Source organism: Aulostomus chinensis, chromosome 6, assembly GCF_037954235.1.
Source record: "Aulostomus chinensis isolate RoL2024-O1b breed Wild chromosome 6, RoL_Achi_v1.0, whole genome shotgun sequence".
NCBI lineage: Eukaryota > Metazoa > Chordata > Actinopteri > Syngnathiformes > Aulostomidae > Aulostomus > Aulostomus chinensis.
In genome coordinates, this window is record NC_141325.1 from 5,457,360 (window position 1) to 5,481,616 (window position 24,257).

At 43.3% G+C, this 24,257-nt stretch overlaps 4 protein-coding genes across 7 annotated transcripts; all 4 read right to left on the reverse strand.

The window, feature by feature from the left end:
- Positions 1 to 25: 25 nt before the first annotated feature.
- On the reverse strand, positions 26 to 4,246 carry LOC147259787 (arrestin domain-containing protein 3-like). 2 transcript variants are annotated; one of them, XM_086205971.1, is made up of 7 exons: positions 4,150 to 4,246; positions 3,289 to 3,572; positions 3,139 to 3,199; positions 2,908 to 3,055; positions 2,730 to 2,826; positions 1,039 to 1,295; positions 26 to 714 (listed from the first exon to the last, which is right to left on the reverse strand). In XM_086205971.1, exons 2-7 carry the CDS (start codon positions 3,545 to 3,547, stop codon positions 448 to 450), a joined length of 1,089 nt encoding a protein of 362 aa, XP_086062097.1. In that variant the 5' UTR covers positions 3,548 to 3,572; positions 4,150 to 4,246; the 3' UTR covers positions 26 to 447. The 2 variants fall into 2 exon arrangements, with proteins under 2 accessions (XP_086062097.1, XP_086062096.1); XM_086205970.1 differs by lacking the exon at positions 4,150 to 4,246 and adding an exon at positions 3,919 to 4,143.
- A 576-nt stretch (positions 4,247 to 4,822) lies between these two features.
- Positions 4,823 to 11,834, reverse strand: LOC147259788 (arrestin domain-containing protein 3-like). Its single transcript, XM_086205274.1, has 7 exons — positions 11,519 to 11,834; positions 10,340 to 10,381; positions 9,424 to 9,484; positions 9,174 to 9,324; positions 8,427 to 8,523; positions 8,091 to 8,347; positions 4,823 to 5,823 (listed from the first exon to the last, which is right to left on the reverse strand). The coding sequence occupies exons 1-7, from the start codon at positions 11,778 to 11,780 to the stop codon at positions 5,542 to 5,544; spliced, it is 1,152 nt and encodes a 383-aa protein (XP_086061400.1). The 5' UTR covers positions 11,781 to 11,834; the 3' UTR covers positions 4,823 to 5,541.
- A 1,382-nt stretch (positions 11,835 to 13,216) lies between these two features.
- LOC147259789 (arrestin domain-containing protein 3-like) lies at positions 13,217 to 17,323 on the reverse strand. 2 transcript variants are annotated; one of them, XM_086205974.1, is made up of 6 exons: positions 17,236 to 17,323; positions 15,780 to 15,840; positions 15,547 to 15,697; positions 15,375 to 15,471; positions 14,123 to 14,379; positions 13,217 to 14,040 (listed from the first exon to the last, which is right to left on the reverse strand). In XM_086205974.1, exons 1-6 carry the CDS (start codon positions 17,321 to 17,323, stop codon positions 13,813 to 13,815), a joined length of 882 nt encoding a protein of 293 aa, XP_086062100.1. In that variant the 3' UTR covers positions 13,217 to 13,812. The 2 variants fall into 2 exon arrangements, with proteins under 2 accessions (XP_086062100.1, XP_086062099.1); XM_086205973.1 differs by lacking the exon at positions 17,236 to 17,323 and adding an exon at positions 16,248 to 16,820.
- On the reverse strand, positions 17,238 to 21,476 carry LOC147259790 (arrestin domain-containing protein 3-like). 2 transcript variants are annotated; one of them, XM_086205975.1, is made up of 7 exons: positions 20,782 to 21,476; positions 20,630 to 20,699; positions 20,253 to 20,400; positions 19,991 to 20,093; positions 18,010 to 18,275; positions 17,800 to 17,897; positions 17,238 to 17,378 (listed from the first exon to the last, which is right to left on the reverse strand). In XM_086205975.1, the coding sequence occupies exons 1-7, from the start codon at positions 21,056 to 21,058 to the stop codon at positions 17,366 to 17,368; spliced, it is 975 nt and encodes a 324-aa protein (XP_086062101.1). In that variant the 5' UTR covers positions 21,059 to 21,476; the 3' UTR covers positions 17,238 to 17,365. The 2 variants fall into 2 exon arrangements, with proteins under 2 accessions (XP_086062101.1, XP_086062102.1); XM_086205976.1 differs by having other exon boundaries at positions 17,372 to 17,897; positions 18,023 to 18,275.
- Positions 21,477 to 24,257: the final 2,781 nt, after the last annotated feature.

The window sequence follows — 24,257 nt, forward strand, 5'->3', positions numbered from 1 at the left end:
CACAACTTTATTTCTACTACTATAAGCAAATACTGCTCTGTAGGAAAGTGTATTTGATGACTTTTGAGATGACTTTATGTATTCATTGCAGCTAAGCTAACTAGCAGTTAGCCATCCAGTGAGGGTATAGGATTAGTAAAGCAGCCTGAGAGGAGAGGGGGACGTCTATCTCCCACAGTAATGATGGACATTAAATTAAATCCCAAAACGTTGGCATGTTCCTTTAAATAAATCCTTAGTTTGTTGTACTTCTTTTAATGTATTTACAGCAGTGTCAGAACTACTAGGAGATAATACAACCACAGCTTATTGGTTCAATCATATACTTCACAGTGTAGATTATTTACAATATTAAAACTGGCATTAATTCTAATTGCAGAAAGGTGTCGCCATTTTGTATACAAAACTCCTGACCCCCCTGGTTGCAGTACACTGGTATTTAAAAATTTAAAATCCACTATGATTTTTGTCACAATCCAGGGATGGGTACATAGCATGTGCTCCATAGGGGGGAGGGAAATCCATAAATTGGGGTGTTGCTTGTTGCTGTGGTGTGTACCCCCAGGTTGGTTGGCTCGGGTTCCCAAATCCTTCGAATCCAAAAGCAGCACCAGCAGCAGGTGGTTGTTTCATGGCAGGAGCTTCAATGGCAGGGAGGATGACTATTGGAAGTTTGATCTCTGGGTCTGATGTATATTTGACATCCAAATGGATCTGTGAAATAGAGGGTTATGAACTCCATGAAATACCACTGTTGATGTCAAATATTCTAGTTTGTTGCTCGTCTTCTGTAATGACTTGCATTTGCCACTAGAGGTCCCCTCTGATCAAGATTTGTTTGTGACCATTGTCATGTATGGTCTTCTCTTTCATAAGCTACCTTGAGTATTTCTCAGTTTTTACAAACTGTCAACGGAAAACTCCCCCTCCACCCTTTGCAGATATTTGCTTGTGCCTTCAACGTGAGTGTTTCACATCACCAGTAAAGTATTCCAACAGCTAACCAGTAGAAGAGACTTGCAGGCCCAGTTGGTTTACCTTCAGTCTGTACTCCAGCTTGATGATGGCGCAGTTTGTGATGGATGCAGGAAGTTCTCTGGGGATGACGATCTCCTTGATCAACGTCTCTTTGCCACAGGATCCCACGGGATCAACTTTCTCCTTCAGGATCTCCCTTGTACTAACTCTCCTGCGACCCTGAGCAAAGAAGCTCCTCTTCTCATACAAAATGAATTTGGGCTTCACGGGATGCTTTGATTGGTTGCTAATTTCAGCCGTGACTGTGAGCGGCTCACCTAAAAGACCAGGAGAAGAATACGTGTCAGTGTGTGGACGGGGACGTCCGTGGTTACAGAGTATTTGGACTCATACGGTGCGACAGCTTCTCCTGGAACGTACATCCTCTCTGTGACAGAAACAAGATGGATTATGAACTATTTATCGGATTCATTCATTGTGAAACCAACAATAGTCAACAGACAAAATATGTAAACAGCTGCCATCATCCGTATTTGATCCACGTAATTATTCACCTCAGTAATAAACCATCAAATATCTGCTTGAACCCTACCAGAGGAACATAAAATCTGCCCCACCATGTTAGGAAACCCCAACGATCTATTAATTCTACAAATATTGTGATGCCACTCCGTCAGCAATGTCTGGTCCTTGGATCCATGGGTTTATCCTCAGGCAGGTCAAGAAATGTTCTCCACTGGACTTCACTTTCTGTGAAGGATTTTTTTTTTTTTTAATTATTGCAAAAAACAATATGGATTGAAAAATATGAGGATAACAACTGGTTTATCCATATGAAATTTGAAAAGAATGAATTATTACTTCCAGTTCATCAAGCTAACCAGGAACATTAGGCTTTGGTGTAGCAAATAATGCAAAAGTCAAAGGTATTGTTTACTATTTCACCAAAATAACCAAACTTGTGTCCGTATACCAGCTGGATTACATGAAATATGAACCTTGGAATATAACTGACAACAGATTGCTTGCATTACTATTAGTGGTGCTAGCCTAGCCACCAGTGGTGTGTGTACCATCTGTGTGTGTGTGTGTGTGTGTGTGTGGGGGGGGGGGGGGGTACAGAGAGCAAAGAAAGCCTTTGATGCAGATTTGTTAATGAGATGTTCTGCAGTATACTCAGTTACTCAAGGAGGCGAACTTGCCGTGATTGGTGGCAAATACAACCTCGTTGCCTCACCGGGCCAAGGTGGCGACCCCGTCCATCTTTCACCCAGTGTGCATCCACCTTCTGCTGCAGATTTCCGTTCATGCATCTACACTCTCTGTATCTAACAGCTCTGATTTGGCATGAATCAACTCTTTTCATGGCCTTTATTAAAGTAAGAAAACTTGAACTTGATCAATCTTTATTCAGCTGGAGGAAGAAAGGCAGTATTCATATTATTGTCACCGTTTACCCAAGAAGCATCAAACTGGGAGGTATAGGTTTCCTTTCTATACACGCACCAAATCACTGATGAGGCCCCATCCGGAGACAGCTGGAACCACTGGAGAACACTTCATATGGCCTTTAGTGGATTAATAGCACGTTTTCTTTTTTAATGTATGAAAGAATTGTGTCACAGCCTTGTCTTTGAGATTCTTTGATACATTTAGGCGGGCTAAGTCAGGAAAGCTACCATAACTGACACTGCTCTTTAAGATAAACACCAGGAGGCGTGTCATGGCAGCGAGGAAGACAACAATCTTACCTTGCTTGTATCCCATCCGCTTGGTGTGAACATCCATGGTGATGGTCCCAGAGCCAAAAAGCTTGATTGTTTTGTCTTTGCAGCTATACTGAGGTTCCTAAAATAAAACATTCAGTTCATGATTATTGTCTCATCTGTATTTTAAGTATTTCACTTTCAAAACTTCCTGATTTCTCACCATCAGTCCAGGAATATCCATGTCTGCTTTGGACACAAATGTGAAGTGAGTCTTGGCTTTTTTTGTCAGCCTCATGGATTGTTTGAGCTCGGCCTTCACTTTATGAACAATCTTGCCGATGCTGGATTTAAATGACGATGGCATTTTTCTGTGAAGGTGAGTAACAGAATATTTAAACGGTTTGAAAAGAAGTAGAATCAAGATGAAGTCAACAGTAAAAGGAACACAAACCTGTCAGGAATCGTGAAGGAAAACGGAAACACGTGCCTTCCTTTACCGATGACTTCAGTGCCTGGAGAAGTGTTACCGTAAGCACCACAACATTAACAGTCGCTCATTAGTCATTGTTTCCTCACGTTCCAGTGATTTATGGTACATTACCATCTTGCCTTGACTGTCTTAAGATGTGATGTTTGAGATCGTAGTATTTCTCATCGGCCCAGTAGACGTGATGGTGGTTCTGGCCATAATGTTCGGACCAGCATACTCGAGCTTTTCCTTTTCCAATGAAGACCAGCGATTGGATTTGTGTTTCTTTGGAAGCCTCCAAGATGATTCTTCCGTTGATGGTGTCTCCATTGGTGAAGATGTTTCTGCTGTTGATGGCGTCATATTCAATAGAAAAATTTTTGATGGTCATTTCCCACAGAGAAGGGCAGAGTGTTCTGAAAAGCCAGCGAGAATTCAAGCTCACAGAGCTGCACACTTCAGTTTATATCTGATGTGAAACAAGCAAACCAAACTGGTTCTTCTTGAATTACCACTGCAGTGTGGCACACCCCCTCATAGAGACTGGAAAAAAAAATTCTCTGCCTATTGTTTCCACAGCTCACGCTAAAATGAATAGACTAAGATGGAAAATGACAAATAAATACATCACACCGCTGTGGAGATCGATAAATTCCACCTCAGGAGGTGGAGAGCAACACCTGCTTAGAGTTCTCGACAGTCGCTCATGTGTTGCCATTATGACATATTTTCCTTTCTGGAACAGTGCAGGTGATGTTTTACCTGATGGCATTTTTGCCTGAAGAATGTTACAGATGATCGAGCTGATAAATTAGACAAGAGCTCAGTTTGATGGGGGCAGATGTACACATATGTAGAGCAGCAGGAACGGAGTTCTGCTTAATTCTGCACTCGTCAAACTCAGCGGTAGAAAACAAGTCAGAGAAAACTCGGAAAAAACCTCAAACAAACCAGACAAAAACAAAACAGGATCCAACCAAGACTACTACTCACATAACAAGAGGCAGGTGCAGAACAGGAGGCCGGCAAGGAGCTGATTGGATGAGGAGACGATGGCGCAGACCTGAGCAGACGACCACTGAGAAACTGATAGGACACGGCATTCAGGAAGTAAAAAAAGAACAGACACAGAAGGGATATTTAAAGAATGTACAGTCAAATAGTCTAATGAGACAACACAGCAGGAGTCAATATTGTTGAGGGAACATTCCGAAGTGTGAGTACAGAGGTGCTCGTGTTCTGTATCCTCTCAGCGATGGCTGAGATATCAGTGGTAATGATCTGTCCGATTAAATAAAACCGCCTTTACCTGCAATAAGGCTTTATTTCCTTATTTTCTGTATTAATTCTAAGTGGGAAATTATACTTTTTTTAGTATTATTATTATTATTATTATTATTATTATTATCTAATGTGTGATGTTCTTCCTGTGATTTTAAACCTGCTTACAACATTCTCGTCATGGTCAAATGGGTCAATCAGTTAGGTAAATGTGGGCGGGTGGGGCATGGAAGTCATGTGATCCCTGACTCACATGCTGAAGGAATCATGTGACGCAAAGATCATATCAATGCTATTTGACACACACAAAACTGTAAACTTTGGTGTTATAATCAGCCATATTTCTTTAAATCGATACTTCCATGAATCAAACAGGAGCCAAGAGGTCATGTGCTTTCTTTTATTATCATTATTATTTATTTAAAGGTTATGAATCTCAATCAGGAAAAAATAAATTAACAAGCATTTCTTTCAGTTGCTCATCATTAATGATTTAAAAAAAAAAAAAACAGTAGCAATGGCAGCGTGTTCATAATATAAAATGCTCATATTCATTCATACATTCACTTTCATAAAACAGAGGTAAACACTTAAAACTCTTACAAATATATAAATAAATCATAGATATTGGTGTGCAACCAGTATCAAGGAAATGTAAAGAGCCATGAACACATCGCTCATTAATACGGGAATGGTCACAACAGGACAATACTAACTCGTACTCCCTCTTTGGTGCCTCTCTGGTAGATGAATAGCTGCCACTCAGAAAAACAGAAGCTTGTAGAGCTACTGCTCATTCACAAAATTAGCCTAAAAGGTTATTTTAGAAGTGATGCAAAATATATTTCAGCTACTGCAAAACATATACACCCATACATACTACTCAATACTATACATATTACTCAACATACACACAGCAGCTACACACGTGCCTCCTTATGAAATCCATGAGAAGAGATGAATGAAATGCATAGGTCCTTGTTTCACAGTCATAAATGCTGGAGCTGTTTGGGTTTTCTAACAGACATTCATGCTGATGAAGGCAGTACACAGTCGCAATGATTCAATTTTCTTTTACGAAGTGGCAGTACTTTGAGCGTCCCATCACTGGTGTGACTTACTGAAACCTTCCACCGGGGGGAACACGTCTGGCTCTCCAGCAGGAGTTGGATCAGAGGTCTGCGGCGGCGCCGCTGGTTGTGGCAGTGGTGGCGGCGGCGGTATGCTATCCACAGCTGGTGCGTTCAGGTTTTCCAATGCTTCAAATCCAAAGGAACCAGAGTCAGTTGGGGAGGTTTCTCCCTCAGCATGAAACTCAGAGGCTGGCAGGATGATGATGTCGAACTTGACCTCTGGGTCCCTCGCAAATTTGACATCCAGATAAAACTGCAGACAAATCATTACACTGTTAGTTTATTCTCAAAATGGATCTCGTTTGTGAAATGGAAATTTGAAACATTAAAATTCCTGGCAAGCCTTGGTCACTCCCAGGTAAACGTCCTTGGCAAACAAGTCCAGGAGTGAGAGGTGGATGGTTCGATTCTGCGTGAGCAGAGCGCAGCTGCAACATTTAAACTATGTTTGTCACTAATGCAGCCAGGAGAGTCGCATCTACGCAACGAATCCCAAACCACTGTCGTTACGAGCCAGGAGGACTCCAGCGAGCGATGCCCTTCCGAAGGTTTCACTGAGGTAAGAGAACTGAGTGACTCCAGCTGTTGACTCCAGTGTGCAGCACATTGATTTTCCTCTGAACAGTCGGTTTGTCCTTCCCATGAGAGGTGGAGCCACCGAGACGGTGCCGGAGCAAACTGTAGGTGCTTCAGGGAGCAATGGGCCAGTCTTAAAATCCCAACTGTGAAGTGCTTATTGTCTAGTTTTCCTGAATGCAACACGATGATCACGTTGTGAATAAATGACATAAACAAGGCGTGTTTCAGAGATGTTCTCGTCTCCACCATCTCATGCAGCTCCAGTGGCAAAATACCAGTATAACACACGTCCGCCTCTCAAAAACAGCCCCGCCCCAACAGTCTGACAGAGTGTGTCAACGATTTCACGCAAAAAAATTCACTTAAAATAAAAACAAGGATGCCTCTCAGCTCACAGCTTTTCCTATTTGTATATTTATTTATTATTTATATTGATATATATTTGTAATGGTTTCTGGAGCCTCAAGTACAACTCTCAAGCACTCTCTCTCTCTCTCTCCCTCGCTGTGACTGCCACCACAGTTGAAATATGATACAATATGATGCAGCACGCTACATGCGTGTGTGTTTGTGTGCAATAGTGAGTTACATCACAGGGTTAGGGGTTACTGTATGTTCTGCTGTATTCATTGCCTCCTCTGACTGAGCCTTTTGTGTCTCCAGAGTAAGGAAGTCGCTCGGACCGCAAAACATCCCTGCAGTAGAGTCTTTAATTTAGAATTTTAGAAAGTTGGGCTGTTGAAGATGCAATTTCAACGAAAGGAAGGCCTATTGTCGGGGTCCTTATAGTCATATTTTAATAACAAATAAATGGAAAACGAATGCTTATGAAAAACGTCATTCGAACCTACAGAGATGTAAGTGAGATTATCTCCCCAGTTATCCAGATGAAGAGTCTTAAAGCTACAGGCACTAGTTCTGGCTCGTCTCTCTCCAAGGTTCAGAGCTAAAGTTGGCTGCTGATGGACTTGTTGTCAGGGGTTGGGGGAGATGATGTCTCACCCTCCACCTCTTCTTGCGCTGCTGCTGACTGCATTTTTTTCCCCCCAAAAAGCCATAAATCCATACTAACTAACCACTAAACACTGTTTGAACTGTAGTCAGGCTCTAGTAATATCAGTGAGTGACAGAGGGGGAAAGAATAGAACACTGATGTTAAATTTGCAACAAATTATTTGGACTCCATAAGGAAATATATTTTTAAGGCACAGAAATCCGGGGCCATTACCAACAGATCTGGGGCCATAGCTCAGAATGCCCCGGTCTAACCACGCGCCTGCTGGAGAGAAACAACCAGAGGAGGTTGAGACACGTGGACGCTGCTCAGTTTCAGAACAATGCTCAGCTGCTGGTTGTGTGTCGTCACTTCATCCTGCCGGCCAGCCCTGGGTGGCATGTTCCAGGCTCCAGGAACTTCCTTCTTGCAATATCACAAACATCCTGGGCAGTTTTAGGTTGTTGTAAATGTACTTGACGTAAAAGTTAATTCAAGGTGTGTGTGTGTGTGTGTGTGTGTGTGTGTGTGTGTGTGTGTGTGTGTGTGTGTGTGTGTGTGTGTGTGTGTGTGTCACCACTGGGTGGCTATTATTCACTCCTTTCAACCAGTGATTTGAGGGTGTTCCCACAGATCCAATAGACCAATAGAAAAAGGACAGAAAAAGTTATTGTTGTTCTTTTGAAATAGGACCTAGTTCTCTTTCTGGTCCACTTCAGCTCTGATGGAGCTTCTCTCTGTTCACACAATCTGAAGTCCAACTGCATTGGACTATGGGTAGTGTCCAGTTGGAAAAAGATGGCCGCAGCTACAACTACAATGTTTGCATTCCAAATGTACAGGCTACTGAACCACAACAGGAACCAGGCAGTGAGGTGGTCTGAATGCGGTTCACTCCAGAGTTCACTTTGAGGAGTGAAAGAGCAAAAACACGCTTAGCTACGTACCTTGAGTCTGTACTCCAACTTGATGTTACTGCAGTTGAAGATGGAGGGCTCCGTGTCAGGGGGGATCGTGATGACCTGCATGACCTTCTCTTCACTCGATGCAGGGATTGGATTTCCCACTTCTTTAAGAAGGAATCTGGTAAGAACATTCCTCTTGCCCGCTGCAAAGAAGCTCTGCTTGCTGTACATATGGTACTTGGGCTTGATTTCACGCGACGAGTGGTTCTGAACCGTGGCGAAAACCTTAATTCCCTCACCTACAACACAGACCAGCAGCGCCTCAGTCAACACAAGTCTTAATATGAGACAAGTCAACACTACCTGGAATTCTCTCACCTTGGAAGAAGCCTGTTTTTTCAATGTTCACCTCCATGGATACTGTTCCTGAGTTAAAGAGTCTCATTTTCTTCTCCTTAGACTCGTGCTGAGGTGTCTGAAAACACACATGAATCACACATGAAATAAATCCAAGGTGCCCTTAGCCTTGCTGCCTGACGTCACTTCCATTGACGTTCGTTGTAAATACCAAACAAACACAGAGCAAGCCCCCCCCCCGCTGATATATTGAAAATTATTTTGTCAGGTTATGAGTTACCGCTGATGTACTGAAAATTATTTTATGCGCTTATGCGAAAGAGACACTTCTTGTAGAATTTGTCCTTCCTGGAATTGATGCTAGTGCTAGCTAGGACCTCTAGGGTGCGCTAGGAATAACAAACTATTATATTGAAAAAATGGCTTACGAGTGTCATAGCTACTGCGCTACTCAATCGACTCTGCTTATTCCCCAATGTATGCACGCCCACTAACCCCACCATCTTATCGGTGAGTGGCTGGAACGTGGTTTGTTATGTTTATGGGCACATCCTGTGCACTCAGCGTTTGTTGGCCGTGTGGGAGCCCTGTGTTGTCTCCAGAGACCATGCAAGAACGCTTAGAGCACCTTTAAACTTCAACGGCAAAAAAAAAAGGTTGCTTTCTTTACCCAGCATGCCTCAGTCCATGCCTGTCTTTCAAAAGGCAGATAGAGACAGATGTGTTTTTTCTCTTGCTGGAGTGACAGGTATGTAAGTGGGCACCTACCATGACGTCAGGGATGCTGCTCACTTTTGCTGCGGTCACAAATTTGATCTGAGCAGAATCTTTGGTGTTAACCCTCATAGATCGGCTCAGCTTGGCTTCCAGCTGGTAAACGATTTTGCCGAAGGCACCTTTGAAGGAGGAAGGCATATCCCTGATGAAGAGGACAGGAAAGACAGGAGCTGTTAAAGGAAAAAAAAAAAACTACACTAAAAAGTAAAACAAATGCCGGAACTATTAAAAGAGAACTCACTTGCGAGGGAACTTAAAGGTGAAAGGGTAGACGTGACATCCTGGGGCCACAACGCTGCTGTCTGGAAAGAAACAACTTGATAAACTTAGAAACAGCTGTTTATGAGTTGTGACGAGTGTGAGCAGAGGGTTGGAGGTTTCAGCTTCCTAATGGCCATCTGTTTTAGTCGCGATCCTCCACCTCTTTCATTTTTAACGTGCTGCTGTTTTCGAAATCTCCCTCGCTCTGTGAAACAAGAAGAAACTGTGAGTTCGCAAGCTCGTAGCAACCCTCATAGTGGCAGGAATGATGAAATACGGCAGGCCAGTTAGGGGTTTCACTGAATTGTTGCATAGGTATGTAACGGAGATGAATGCATGAACATGTTTCCTGTGAACAGAAATAAACACTAACAAGCATGGCCGTTTTCGGGGGACCAGGCGTCTCTCTTGAATACTGGTGGAGTTTTGGATGGCGGACTTATGGCGGTAAACAACTGCCGCTCACAGTTGCTCAGTCAAAACAAAACAAATGTGAAACACAGAACTTTTGCTTTGGAAATCTATCTCACACTTGAACTGAAACCCAACAACATCAGGATACAGTGTTTTGAAATGCCAAGTGCTTTCAAACTGAAGCTCAAGCATGTCTCAATAGAATAGAAGGCCGATCTAAAAGTGTGATATATTACAACCGTGTGACGTTTTAGGAATCTTCAATTTACTACAATAAGAAACAAACAGCTCTAGAAAACCTGTCGTCAGACAATACATTTGGGACCTCACAGCTAACATGAGTCTGTGACGTAGCCAAAAACAAAACAAGTAAACCTAAAAACAAATAATAATAATAATAATAATAATGTGACTTGCACTTCAGATTGCTAGATCAGATCAGTTTAGATCAATGATTCAATGATAGGAGGTGAGACGCTTACATGGGTCTCCGTTCTGATTCTTCAGCAGTACGTGACCATTGTCTGTTGAGGAAGAACAAGCATGTAAGTTAACGTGTTCTGCCCAGGCCTGACAAAAATGTTCCCAAGCCACAAGCGAAGAAAACAACCTGCTTTAACACTGAACATGGGTTTAAGACCAAGCTTGGAGTAAGGACTTTACACCTCCTGGTTCTTATACTTCCTGATGCCCATATATAGAATCATTATTATATCATTTGATCTCATGACTTCAGAGTATTAATATGTGAGTCATTTATTCATTTTGGACCCTTGGGTGGTAGCAAAAACACTAAATCCCACCAAAGTGAGTGTGTGTGATACATGTACCTGTAACTAAACCTGTATTTAATCCGCCCTACGTGATGTCATCAACAGGGATCAATCACCACATCCAGTTTTTCATTTTTACAGAAATTGGAATCTGTTTTGGTTTTTTTATCAATCGCGGATAACAAACAAACGAGCAGCCGCACCACTTTGGCTCTGATGCTGCTGCCTCTTCACTGGCCTCCAGTCTGGTGCAGCAGAGTTGATTCAAGGCAAACCTCAGGAGAAATGCAGCTTTTACTTCTTTTAGTTATTTATACTCTTTATTATCTATTATCTTTATCGATCTTTATTATTCTATTTATGTTTTTCAAATGTGAGGAAAAGTTTTGCCCTTTTAGTTGAGAGACAATGTTGCTTGTATTCTATAATATCCTTATAATCTTTTCCATATAATTTTATGTGGCATTTTATGCTAATCTCATTTTTGACACCAATATTTTCATTTTTACTGCAAAAGCATATCAGTTCCAAATATTGGTTATCGGTCTCCTTTATTACCAATAATCAGTATCAGTCAATAACTAGGTAATAAATAAATTCAGTCACCAACAGAGAATTACCTCATGCTGTCACTAAAAAACAAACAAACTGTAAACCACTTATCAAAACGGCGGATCCTGAATTCTGCCTTAAATTACTTCTTGTCCTTTTTGTTATTATTCTTATTAGTGGAACTGATAAGAACATTCCTTTACGTAACAAATAAAAGGGTCTTCCTTCCATCTTCGGTCGACATTGCAGTTTTATTAACTGCTTTCAGAAATAAATGATGTTCAATTAATTTTTTTTTTCTTTTTTAAAAAGACAGGTTGGAAATAAGGTACTCACCTTTGGCATCATCTTTTCGAACAAAGTCGTGCGTGAAGCTGAAGTACTTGTCCTTGGAGTGGTACACCACAGTAGTCTGCGCCTCTCTCTCGCTCCACATGGCTTCAGACTTGCCCTTAAACTTGATGGCCAGCGAGTCTATCTGGCACTCCTTCGCCACCTCCAGGGTGACCTGACCGGAAACCGTGTCACCACTTGTAAAAGTATTTTCCTCGTTTATGGGGTTGTAGGTCACTTTAAGGCTCTTCACGGTGGTCGTCATGCTGCGTATCTTCCGCTGTTGCCACGGTAATAACGGGGACAACTCGCACCTCACATCCACTACCCCGGTGCGCACCTGCTGGTTTTATTTGTTAGTTTGTTGCAGGGGGCGGTGGGCGCCCTAAGCCCCGCCCAGCCAGAAGATCAACATGAAACTTTATGGAAGGGGGCGGGGTTTAATACATACGTTCATCAACCACCACCTGAACGCTCACAGGCTTGATGACGTCACCAGGTGAGTTTCGTAAAATGTGGTTTTCCACCATTAACAAGGTGCTGCAACAACCGTGACACATTTTGACTCGATCAACTTCGAGGTTTTGTTTAATTTTAGTTCAGATGAATTTTTGTAAGCTTTTCTGTCTGATTTTTGATGTGTAAACACAACATTTATAAGTAAATCTCGAAGATGTCCGATCTCTCCTACCTGGATAATAACACAAGAAGTCCAGTAATTTTGTTGTGTAACCTTTTGACTGACAGGCTGACACTATTAAGTGAAATATCATCATAAATATTCAATCAACTACAAAGCCAAGAAGGTCTCCTCAAGCGTGTCCTTGTTGATCCAGACAGCAGGTTTGAAAAGTAAACTACGGCTCATATAAATATTTCTGCTACTCTACCGTAACTAACCAAACACTAGCATGACATAAGATCTTTGTTTTATCGTAGGACACCACGTATCTGTTTTCTTGGCTGTGATTTATCGGTATTCATCCCAGTGGAAGTTAAACAGAGCGTGAGTCTGTCTGCTCCGCCGTGCACGCCTGAGCAAGAAGGGGGAAGTGCTAATGTGAAGCCCGGAGCACTGTCAAACACGCCTGTGGTTCTGTCCTCCTTGTTTTCTCTACTCAATCATTGGTGAGAATGTGGTGTATTTTGACTTTTCCACACCGTAGTTTATCACCTTTAGGGCTGCATCAGAACTCCACCAAATGTCTCCACCTCATTTATTTCAAAACACCACAATAGGCTCTTGCAAGGTCTTGCAATGTTCCCCCATTCTTGCCTAATTTTATGATCATCACTGCCCCACCTCACCTTCCGCTGAGCAACAGAGGAGACTCCTTTGAAAACTCTGATTTTATAAAATGGCATCTAAGTAGATGTCCACATCATCATGCTAACTGTACACGGAACAGCAAAGACTGGGGGAAAAACTGGGTCAAGTGTTCTCCACTTTGCAATACGGCTCACAGACAGCATTAATAAATGGTTGATTATAGTTATATAATACTATTCTTTATACTTTTTCCGGTTATGTATAACAAAGCATTAACTAAGGGTGTTACCAAATGTTCTTGACCTTGACGGCAAAATTGGCGATGATTTTTGATTAACTGTAACACATTGTAGAGAGCAGCAATACTTATGAAATTGAATGAGTTAAAAAATATGTACTTTTTTAAAAAATCTATTGACAGCCTAATTATTTTGAAACCAAACATTTGAACATTGTTAAATTACAGCATTGTTTAATGTACAGTATCACAAATCTTGCAGACAGAAGTCTTCACAAAGACCACGAAGGAAACCTCAACGACAACGTATGTTCTTCTTTGTTAGATCATCATTTTTGCTCCATATTGGGGTTTTTTTTTTAAACGCACCGAGTCATCAGTAAATCATAATTCATGCTAAGAAATCCATGTTCCATATGAATCTACTAAAACATCAGCATTGTCAGGGTCACACCACTACTATGCATGGATGTGGAGAGACAGGAAATGCTAGGGTTGCACCACGCGGTGCCTGGAGGGTTTCTTTGGGTTTTCAACATCAACCAGTTTATGACACAAGGTTAAATGGTAATGCAAGCGAGCGGTTACTACAGGGGTGATGGAGTAAGGTCTGCCTCGGAAATCTGGTTTTTTTTTTGAGAGGGGGGGGGCGTTTTTTTTCCCTCCAGCAACCCACTCTCTCCTTTCAGAGTTGCTGTTTTTTTGTTTTCTGTGAAAATTCTTGAGAACTGGGATGAAAGAGACATAATTTATACAAGCAGCTGACCTGACACAGCCACGTCCCAGTGTTTAGGATTTTCCACTGAGATTAGCCAGGGAGGGGTACATCCCGTATGTCCCGTTGGGTAGAAGTGGAGCAGAAGGGCCAAAGGTTGTTGGTTCTTGAGGGAAATTTTTAAACCCTCCAAATTCATAGGCAGGACCAGTGGGCTCTTCACCGGACCCCTGAACGGCGGGCAGGATAGCTATGGGGAACTTGATCTGTGGGTCTGAGGCGTACTTGACGTCCAGATACACCTGAAGTGGAAAAACAGTCACAGCGCTAATCAGGCTAGTTCACAACCACGTTGACGTAAAGACGCAGAGGAGCAATACACACCCTGAGCCGGTACTCTGCTTTGATGATGTTGCTGTTGAGGATGGACACACACATGGAGGGAGGGATGGTGATGGTCCTGATGACCGTTTGACCAGCAGAGGGCGGTATGGGGTCACCCACCTCCTTCAGGATGTCTTTTGTTTCCACTCGTCTTTTCCCCTTGGCATAGAAACTGTGCTTCTGATACAAGCAGTACTTTGGCTTGATGTCACGAGATGATTTGTTCTGAATGGAGGCCACAACTTTGATTCCCTCCCCTGGAAAACACAGACACATTTAATACATCGTTCCCGGAAGATGCTCCACATGTTTTCTGGTAAAAACAACTAACTCACACAAGACACAACAAAAGAGACCGGAAGAGATCGTGAATACGGGAATGCTGATACTGATGTTATTCACATATCTGCTGTATTCATGAACAGGTCAGAGATAGTTATGATGATCCAGTTTCTGGAGCCTATCCCAGCAGTCTTCGGGCGAGAGCCGGGGTTTATCCTGGACAGGTCACCAGTCCATCTCAGGGCCAACACATAGAGACAGACAACCATTGGCTCTCACAGCCACGCCTACGGTCAATTTAGAGTATCAATCAGCCTCGTCCCCTCTTGATGTCTTTGGACTGTGGGAGGAAGCTGGAGAACCAGAGAGAACCCACTCAGGAACAGGGAGAACATGGAGACTCACACAGAAAGATCCTATGATCCTGCCGGGGCTCGATCCCGGAACCTCCTTTCTTTGAGGGGACAGCGCTGACCACTGCACCACCGTGCTGACATTGACATTATAGCGATAATATGAAAGAAAAAAGAACTGTGGTATCAGAATTGGAGCAGAATTTGTAAAACGTGAAATAGCGCCTTTCTTTACACTTGTGTAACATTGTGTGTCAGTTTGAAGGTCAGATGTGTCTTCCAAGATATTTCAGGGGCACTTTACTCTGACAACCTCTAACCAATCATCACGGCTGCTACATGCGTTGTCGTAGATGTTATCAGACCATAAAACAGTTGCGTAAGAAAACTGGACTTTGAGGGTCATGTGTTCAACTATGACTGATAATAAATGTTACAGAAGCACACTGCATTCACTGGTGAGGGAAAAGAATCTGTTTTTCTGAATGAACAGTTTAATTATCAAACTGATTCAGGAGAAAAGGCAGGTTTTCTTTGGTTTTTCCTGTTTCTTCTGTATAATTTTAACTGCTAAGCCAGAGGACATTAAAAGAATGCACACTTGGTTGTAAAAGTACCTTGCATGAAACCAGTTCTGTCGATATTCACATCCATCCCCACTGCGCCTGAAGTGAACAGCTTCATTTTCTTATCAACAGTGCTGTGCTGAGGACTCTGGAAGGAAAACGGTTTATTAGTTAAAGATATTGTTACTTTTATTTCTCTCCCAGCTAAGAGGTTGTCTGGTACCATCAGCCAGGGATCGATGTTCCCGCCTCCTTTTGGGATGAGGGTGAACTTCGTCTTGGCTTTGCTGTCCATTCTCATGGACCTGCTCAGGTTGGCCTCCAGTGTGTATTTGATTTTTCCACATGAGCTCTTGAATGAAGGTGGCAGATTTCTGCAAGACAGCGCAGTTTAACCAGAACGTTCTGCGGCTGATTGATCAGTGGCCGATAATACAGCTGCTGCATGAAACTCACTGTGCAGGGATCTGGAAGGTGAACGGATAGACATGGCTGCCCTGTGCCACCTGGTAATTACCTGGAAAACATTTAGGTGACACTAGTTAATGTCTGCCATCGCTCACTGAAGCTGTGTTTGCACATCTGAGCGTGAAAGAATTCATTTATAACCCTCAGCAGCACTGTCTCCCCTCTGGATGGGACGGTGAAGGGAGGCAGTGATCATGTGATGTTGCATCTTTCCTCAAACCTTAACAGCAGCAATCTTTCTTTAAATGACATTAAGATTCAATCTGCCACAGAACCAGTGTGAAAGGCAGCACCACGCAAAGCTAAGCAGCATTTTGTGCGCTTGATTTGGGGTAAAAAAAGCCTCACCATCGTCACTTTATTTTGAAATTTAGCAAATTAACGACAAGGGGAAAAAAAAAAAAAAAGATTGCACGTTATTTCCTCTGCAGTGAGAGACAAAGATGGATTACTTACCTTGACTCTCCTCAATGATGAAGGTCTTCAAACTGAAGTATTTCTCCTTGCCGCAGTAAGTCACGGACATTTTTCCATAATGCTCAGTCCATTTGACCTCTGCCTTTCCCTTCATCTTGACCCATAGTGAATTTATTTGACAGTCTTTGTCCAGTTCTAATGAAATTTGTCCAGAAATGTAATCCCCACTGGAGAAGACGTTATGTTGGTTGATGGGATTATACCCCACGGTGAAACTCTTCACATTTGACATGATAGTGTGACTGGCAAACCTATCAGCACCGCTGCTGCAGTAAATGCCGAGTGAGATGTTGGGGACAGAGGTATTTATGCAGTCAGGAGCAGCTCTGCAGTAAAACCTGCTTAATAATTAAACCACAAATGTTTTTTTTAAAAATTGTATTAGAAATTAAATATTCTAAATGTATTGCATGGAGAATTTTTGAACATGGAACCTAAGATTTAAGTTACTTGTAAAAATCTACAGCGCTTCAATAACTAAGCTACCTTTTCTTTGTGGGCAGTGACGTTACTCAGTCTAAAGCTGGTTTAACCCGTGTGGGCGTATCCAACAACACACGTTAGATGACATCACACACTGAAACAAAGCGATCCATCAGCCTGAGCTGGGCAGAAGTGAATTCTATAAGTTACCGTGTTTACACAGCAACCCGCCTGCTGCTCCCCTTATAGGACAGCCCATTTACTGCAACACACTTTCAACAAAGCTGTCGAGAGCTAAAAGCTGCGGGTCTAAATAAAATGGACTTTAAAGAAAGACACAAACATACTGACAAGGTTTTATTCCTTTACATTTAAATGTGCGTCCTGTACAGTATGTGCTACTGTAATGGCATCGTCAAGTTGAATACTGGAGTTTATTTCTGTAATGAAACATCCATTTATCCTTTTTATACATACGAAGTAACATTGGAGCTACGATAAAAAAATAATAAACGAAGACTTTGGTGGAAGGAATATCACGCACCTGAGACGACCGCACCTCCAATAAAGACAAGCCCGACACACTGACCTGTCAGACTGTGCAGAAAGCAGCAAAAGCTGGTAACTATCATTGGCGATCCACGCGAGTGTGACTATGGCTGAGCTTCACGTGATTAACACTCGGTCCTGTTGAGGTTAGAGGATGAGGAGCCCACAGGTGAGGAAGACACAAAACCAAAGGCACATAAAGTACTTTCCCAACTATGGCTGTTGAAGTGTTGATGAGGGATGAATGTCATAAACTTCTTATTCGTACAACAGCGGTACAAAAACATAACCTGCCCTGAGAAGACATCAAAACTAATTACTGAAGTATAAAGTTCTTCTATGATACGTATGTAAACACATTTAAAAAAGATAAAATCACATTCTGTCACATTATTTACATCCATGTAAATAATTTACACTCTGGAGATTAAAGGAAGTTGGATTACATTGTAAACATATAGTTGGCCAAGAGGACCTGGATAAAAACCCCTGAGTCTCTCCCTGTACCCCCATCATGGAAGAGAGGACGCATGTAAAGATCACTCCCAGATGAACTCACAGATACGGCGGCGGCAGGAGGTTCGGTACGGGGATGTCAGAGATGATGATGGGAAACAGAACCGTCAGGTCAGACGAAGCTGTTTGACTGAGGGTCAACTGTGAGACACACACACACACACACACACACACACACACACACAAGAAAACAGCGGTGAAATTCATCATGAGATTGATTTATAATGGCACCAGCATGACCGTCGGCACTGACCTCGATCACGTACTCGACCTCCAGGATGCTGCAGTTGTTGATGGTGGCTATGGTTGTGTCAGGAATAGTGAGCAGGATCTCCGCGAGCACGTCAGATGTCTGAGGCTCGACGGCCGCCGCGGCCGCCGAAGCCAAGGTTTTGTAGATGATCCTCTGACTGACCCGGTTGTGGGTGTAGAAACCTTGTTTCTGTTGCAGCTTCGCCTTTGGGGTAGCTGGCCGAGATGAAGCGTTACTGAACTCACACCTGATTTTCACCGTTTCACCTGGAGGAAGAACAAGCAAACGGAGTTCGTTAAAACGTAGTGCGACAACGTCTGAATTTGGTCAACAAAAGCTTTGTGCTGGATGTCAAAGTCGTTAGTGGCATTAGCTGATTTAGCGGCGCCTCTCTTGCTCAGGGGGTGTGGCCTTAGACCCTCAGTCTTCTGATTTCAGCATGTTCAAGCGCCATCAAGCCTGACACTGGAAACCAGGGATGCGAGGAAGACCAGGTGCTGTACTGCTTCCCCTGCAGTTAGTTTCATTCATATTTGAGCATCTATATTCTGCTGAGGGGCTTTATTTTCCCAACACGAGGAACTGGGTGTACTGGACATACTGGTGGAAGCTGCCCGATGGAACAAGTCTTTTATTGTGTCCTCATTTTCTGTAGAGTTTTGCAGCGACCTGTGGAGGCGGTCGCAGGCATCCTGACAGTTTTCACTGCCAGCACTAAAGCCTGGTTTATGCTTCTGCGTTGCAGCGACGCTGTACCTACGCCGTCGACGCAGACCCCTACGCCGTAGCCTGACGTGCACCTCCAAAAAATCCTGACTATGTGTCGCATTGACGTGTCGTGACGTGAACGTCAAGGACTGTGATTTGTTCGCTCAGAGGAGGTCGCCGAATGCACGAAGAGGTGGAAGAACCTCCACGACAAATATGTGCGTCACGGGAATAAAAATGGCCACAAGAAGTCATGTTCAAAGTTTACAGCTTGATTCATGAAAGCAAACAAACAGTCGTTCAAAGAAAAGCACTGGACGTTCTGTTGTAAATTGTTTTGTTCAGGAATCCGACAAGAGCCCCCGAAACCATACAAAGACACAGCCACACACCCCTAGTGGCTTGGCGGTGATGTGCAGGGCAACACCTTGCCTCGATACAGAACCTCAAATGCTCAATGACAGCGCAGGGTCTACGCCGTTGCCGCGACACAGAAGCATAAACCAAGTTTAAGAATGATGGGACTGGCAACGGCTGCTTTCAGGGCTGATCCTTTTGTAGTGTTGTAATCGGTTACATTGGGATTTCTACTTCAACCACAAAATGTAATTTGCCTATCAATCTTTCTGTCTTAAACTCCTAAAAGATGTGTGCCCCCCCCCCCCCCCCCCCATAAGGAATTTCAGCCGGTATCCTCTGTTTTAGCTCTCTTGTAGCTGGTCTGACCCCGGGGCCCCGGCCTGACTCGGGTGAACCTGTGGTGCCGTTCACAGTCGTAAATTAGTTGCCAGAAGACTTTCTGATAGTAAAGCCGCCACCCCCGGCGCCACCGTTGTCTATATGTGCGGTTGTGTTCAGACTATGTGAAGGTCACGTTTGAGCAGAATGTTCTGACTGGTGATACTGGGTGGCGCCCGACATCACAAGTATGACTGATTACGAATGTCAGGCACGGACGTTCTGGGGGAGCTGACTCATCCTCGGCTCACAGCGAACCTCGTGGATCTGTCGTGGACGTCCATTTAAAGCGGTCCAGTGCCAGCCATCTCTGAGTCTCCGGCCTGTTTCTTGTGTCTGATGAATTCCCTCATCGCACAAAAAATCCTCCACACCCCCCCACATGACATCAGATAAGCTGTGCAGGGCGCAGTTTTGAGGACTGACAACTCACAACAGCAAAACTGCCGCCCAAAACCTAAGTGTTCTACTTGTTTTAGCAAAAACCAAAGTTCCCAATGTTCAGGTTTATCTCACTGACGGATGGTATCAGCACCTGGTGAGAAGAGTTTCCTCTCCACGCTGGCCGACACAGTGACGGGGCCGGAGGCGCAGCACAAGCAGCACACCGTCTTACTGTTGGAGCCTGCGAGGGGAGCCTGCAACAGGTGATTAACAAACCTTTAACACAGCTGCAAAATGTCCTCAGTAACTCCGGGGAGGTCAAAGGTCAGCTTATGAACTCGCACTGTTTTGGATCTGCTTACACGTTTAACTGAAACCGTACACACAAGTAGAGCAGACGGACCAGAACCTACCCACAGCTCCGGCTTGCTGGTGTCCATATGATTTACAAAGTTTAACTCTGACACAAAGTCCTTGGAGAGACGCCAGGGCCGATGGATGGCCACGGTCATGGTGTAGGACACTTGTCCAAAAACCCCACGGAAGGAGGACGGGAAGTTTCTGCATTGATTAAAAAAGAAAAAGAAGAGAAATGAAATATAATCTGAAAATAAAAAAAAACAAAAATATATAAGGTGACCCAGGAGTTACAAACACTGACTCTAGTACATAACTCGTCTCACTCAGTCTTTTGTTTTTTTCCTTTAAGTTTCATTGTTTCATGAGTGCAACCTCCAGTGAGGGGTCAAAACAAGCAGTCACACCCAAGATGGAAGCCGCTCTTACACACCCTTGGGGGAGTTGACATGTAAAGGGATACACATGCGTGCCAGGCTGCAGCTTTGTCGGCGTATTCAACGCTGCAAAAGGGAAAGACACGAGATTTTACCAAACAACGACGAACTGTTCGCAGCATGATCATGCATCCATCCGTGCGCCTACCACCGCGTTCTTGCAGGAGAACGCTTTGGAGCCGGAAAAAGTCTAGCGTAGCCGAGAAGTGCCTTCGACTCCGTCTCCCCTTCCTCCCTCCGGAGCTTGAGGTCGACCAGTGGACGTGCGCCTTTCCGATCATTTCCATCGTTATTGATGTGATGTTTGTCTGCTTCGTGAGGTCAAAGGAAATGTGTCCATTCAGCAGGTCGCCGCTAGAAACGGTGTTCTTCGCGTTCAGCGGATTGAAATTGATATTGAAATTCTTGATACTTTGCTGGAACATCGTGGAGAGACGGCAAATGTTTGTTTTTTTTTAAAGGAAGCAAACTCTCATAGTTCGCTCAAAACAAGTAAATGTAACACCCTCAAGTTTTAAATGGAAAAGTTTACTGCTACAAGGCGGAGAAAAAACGACCCAGAACCGTACCTCGGGTTGCAAAAACAAACCGCCAAACTCCAGATTGAGGGCTGTGCGCATGCGCGGGGACATAACCTCCCTGACTTCAGGCGGGGCCAGCTGGGGCTACACATTGTTTTGCTTTATTTGATTTTCTACATCATGATTCTGACTCTGAATTTAACGTTTGTTATTATTTATTGTGTTGATACATGTTGAAGTGCCAGCGGTGCTCAATGATGTCACTCAGTAAAGAAGTCAGAAAGTGGGATTGGCAGAGGAATTCTTGTGTTTAAATACGATAAACCTCAGGAAAAACAAGAAAAAGTCAGTGCGCATTGACATATTATCAATAATCAGAATAAGACTTTTTTTTTCTCTATCACTCACATGTGTGAGCCTCATGTTTTATCACAATAAAATCATGAATGTCTGTGTCCAACTGGTGAAATATGCTGACGACACAGTTCTCCTGTCACTGCTGTCAGGCCCAGCACAACATCATGGACCCGCTCTTCAGGAGTTTGTAGAGTGGTGTGACAGCTCCAAACTAGAACTGAACGTCAGCAAGACCAAAGAGATGGTGGGGACCTTCTCCAGCAAGCAGAGGGATCTGGCTTCTGCTGTCATCACCACCATCCACGGGAAGCCAGTGGAGGTGGTCGAGGAGTACAAATACCTGGGCACAATCTTTGACAACCTCCTGAACTTTTCTGCCAACACAGAGGAGATTCTCAGGAGGTGTCACCAACGACTGTTCCTCCTCAGGAAACTCAATTCCTTTGGAGTCAGCGCGCCCATAATGATGACTTTCTACTACGCCTTTGTGGAAAGCATCATCACATCCTCCATAACCTGCTGGTTCCACTCCCTCAGCCTCCAGAACCGGAACAGACTGCAGCTCACTGCATCAGTGTGCTCCAAAATCATCGGCCTGCCTGTCAGAACTCTTTCACACATTTACAGCCAACAGGTCCTGAGACAGGCAGCCAAGATCATCATAGACCCCTCACACATACTCCACTCTGCATTTGAATGGCTCCCCTCTGGGCGACGCCTCCGCTGTGTGGCCTGCAGAATTGAGAGGAGGAAAGCCAACTTTGTCCCCAAAGCCATTCTTTTCTTTAACTCCAGCTGTTAACACCTTCCCCACACCAACTCCCTACACACACACACCTACATACTCTCCCCGGACTACTCAATATCCTGTCTTCACTGTTACACTGTTTACATTGTCTGCACTTTATTCATTCACTCCAGTCACCTTACTCTTCATTCTACATTGTGTACATACTGTATGTAGTATATTTATTGTATTTTTATCTTTAATCTTATTTTTATTCTCTTATTTATTCCCACTGTCATGTCCCTGTTTTTTTTTAATTTTTTTTATTGTTTTTTAATGTCATGCTGCTCAGTTGTACCGTACTTTAATTGAAGTCATCTGAATCTGAATCTGAATCTGAATCTAAGGGTTTGTTCTTCAATCCCATCACCCTGACGGTTGCTGATAGCAAACACAGACACCAACATGGAGGTGTAAACAGCAACACTGTCACATATAGAGACAAGGTATGATGCAAATAAGTTAGAATTCTTTAAAATGCTTGCATCGCCTTTATAAGTCAAAAAATAAACTTACATGATGTGTATTTCCTTCCTTCAAATGAGATTGGTGACATCCTGAGATTAATTACAGAAAGACAACAGTTCAAGAGGTCATGTCATGCGGTAAACCATCGGCGAAACAGGTAAATATCACAACTGGCATCATCTGAGCTGACAGCAGCGGTGCCAGAGGTCGCTGTGTGAAGACGTCAAACCCTCATGCTCAGATATATACGTTACATTAGTAAAATGTCAGCAGCTATGATGAGGCAGCCTTCTGGAGTTAGCGAAAAGTAACAGGCAGCAACAAAGGCCAGACTAATTTGTTTAGACAAGTTACAGTTAAAATGCATTTATATTCACACACAGAAAAAGTAACAATACGGCACGAGAGATCGCGAGGGCTAAACGCTCCCTAAGTGGTTCAAATATTTAATTATACGGCAGCATCTCTCCAGCACTTCAACCTACACAATAATATACCGAAGTGAAATAATTCACTTGAATCACTCCAACACTTCAATGAGAGCAGTACACAGACAAGAAACTTGATAATCTCTCTACAGAGCTGAGACCCATGAGCTAGTTAGCTTCGCCCAATGGCATCCCTCTGTCAAACGTGGTCCAGTAGATCAGGTTCAGATTCTTGGATTGTCAAGAATTAATCCTCTTCATCCTGATTTACAAACTCTGGTATCATGAATTGTTGCCATTCTAGTCCTCAATAAAACTTTTCTTTTTTGGCCAAAATATTTGAGGCGCTGCATAAAATCACTGCACCACGTAATTTTGTCAAGAAAGTAGTTCAGGTTATTATTGACTCCTATTTCAGACTCTAAAATGGCAAAATCTTGTACTTTTAAAGTTGTATTTCATTTGAATGTTATTTTTTTAACTCTTGGTGGTAATAATTCAGACGAAGACTGCGAGGGAGACAAGTGTTTGAGGTTTTATAGAGATATGCTAACCTGCTAGGCAGGACGAGGCTGATTGATATTGACTGTAGGTATGAATGTGAGTGTGAATGGTTGTCTGTCAATGTGTGTTGGCCCTGGGATGGACTGGCTACCTGTCCAGGGTGAACCCCGCCTCTCACCCGTAGCCGCTGGGATAGGCTCCAGCCCCCCCGCAACCCTTAATAGGAATAAGCAGAAGACAATGGGTGGATGGATGGATGGATGGATGGATGGGTTTCATGGTATAACAATATAGCTTTAACCTTAGAAAATCCTCTTTACAATGTGGGTTTGTGTGTTGTAAAGCCGTGAAAGTGTCTCATTTCAATATGAGAATATCTGCTATCACTTTATATTGTGAGCAATAACTAAAATATGTAATACAACCGTTAAATACAACATAAAAGAAATACAGCCCATGGATAGAAAATCAGTCATACAACGATTTTTCCCTCCTTTTAGGTTTTTGTGTCATTTACAGTACAAAGGCCATGATCTTATGATTGTGTATGTGTGTGTGT

What these genes read in the sequence shown, in the direction of transcription:
- LOC147259788 (XM_086205274.1), bottom strand. Translation starts at nt 11,780, where the DNA reads ATGACGACCACCGTGAAGAGCCTTAAAGTGACCTACAACCCCATAAAC. An exon ending in TCGAAAAGATGATGCCAAAG is followed by an intron (nt 10,382 to 11,518) that starts GTGAGTACCTTA and finishes CTTCCTCAACAG; the next exon opens with ACAATGGTCACGTACTGCTG. An exon ending in ACCTTTAAGTTCCCTCGCAA is followed by an intron (nt 9,325 to 9,423) that starts GTGAGTTCTCTT and finishes CCTCTTCATCAG; the next exon opens with GGATATGCCTTCCTCCTTCA.
- LOC147259787 (XM_086205971.1), bottom strand. Translation starts at nt 3,547, where the DNA reads ATGACCATCAAAAATTTTTCTATTGAATATGACGCCATCAACAGCAGA. An exon ending in TGGATATTCCTGGACTGATG is followed by an intron (nt 2,827 to 2,907) that starts GTGAGAAATCAG and finishes GTTTTATTTTAG; the next exon opens with GAACCTCAGTATAGCTGCAA. An exon ending in AGCTGGAGTACAGACTGAAG is followed by an intron (nt 715 to 1,038) that starts GTAAACCAACTG and finishes TCTATTTCACAG; the next exon opens with ATCCATTTGGATGTCAAATA.
- LOC147259789 (XM_086205973.1), bottom strand. Translation starts at nt 16,500, where the DNA reads ATGTCAAATGTGAAGAGTTTCACCGTGGGGTATAATCCCATCAACCAA. An exon ending in ACATCGATCCCTGGCTGATG is followed by an intron (nt 15,472 to 15,546) that starts GTACCAGACAAC and finishes TTTTCCTTCCAG; the next exon opens with AGTCCTCAGCACAGCACTGT. An exon ending in CAGAACTGGTTTCATGCAAG is followed by an intron (nt 14,380 to 15,374) that starts GTACTTTTACAA and finishes TGTGTTTTCCAG; the next exon opens with GGGAGGGAATCAAAGTTGTG.
- LOC147259790 (XM_086205975.1), bottom strand. Translation starts at nt 21,058, where the DNA reads ATGTTCCAGCAAAGTATCAAGAATTTCAATATCAATTTCAATCCGCTG. An exon ending in CCAGCAAGCCGGAGCTGTGG is followed by an intron (nt 20,094 to 20,252) that starts GTAGGTTCTGGT and finishes CACCTGTTGCAG; the next exon opens with GCTCCCCTCGCAGGCTCCAA. An exon ending in AGGTCGAGTACGTGATCGAG is followed by an intron (nt 17,898 to 18,009) that starts GTCAGTGCCGAC and finishes TGTGTCTCACAG; the next exon opens with TTGACCCTCAGTCAAACAGC.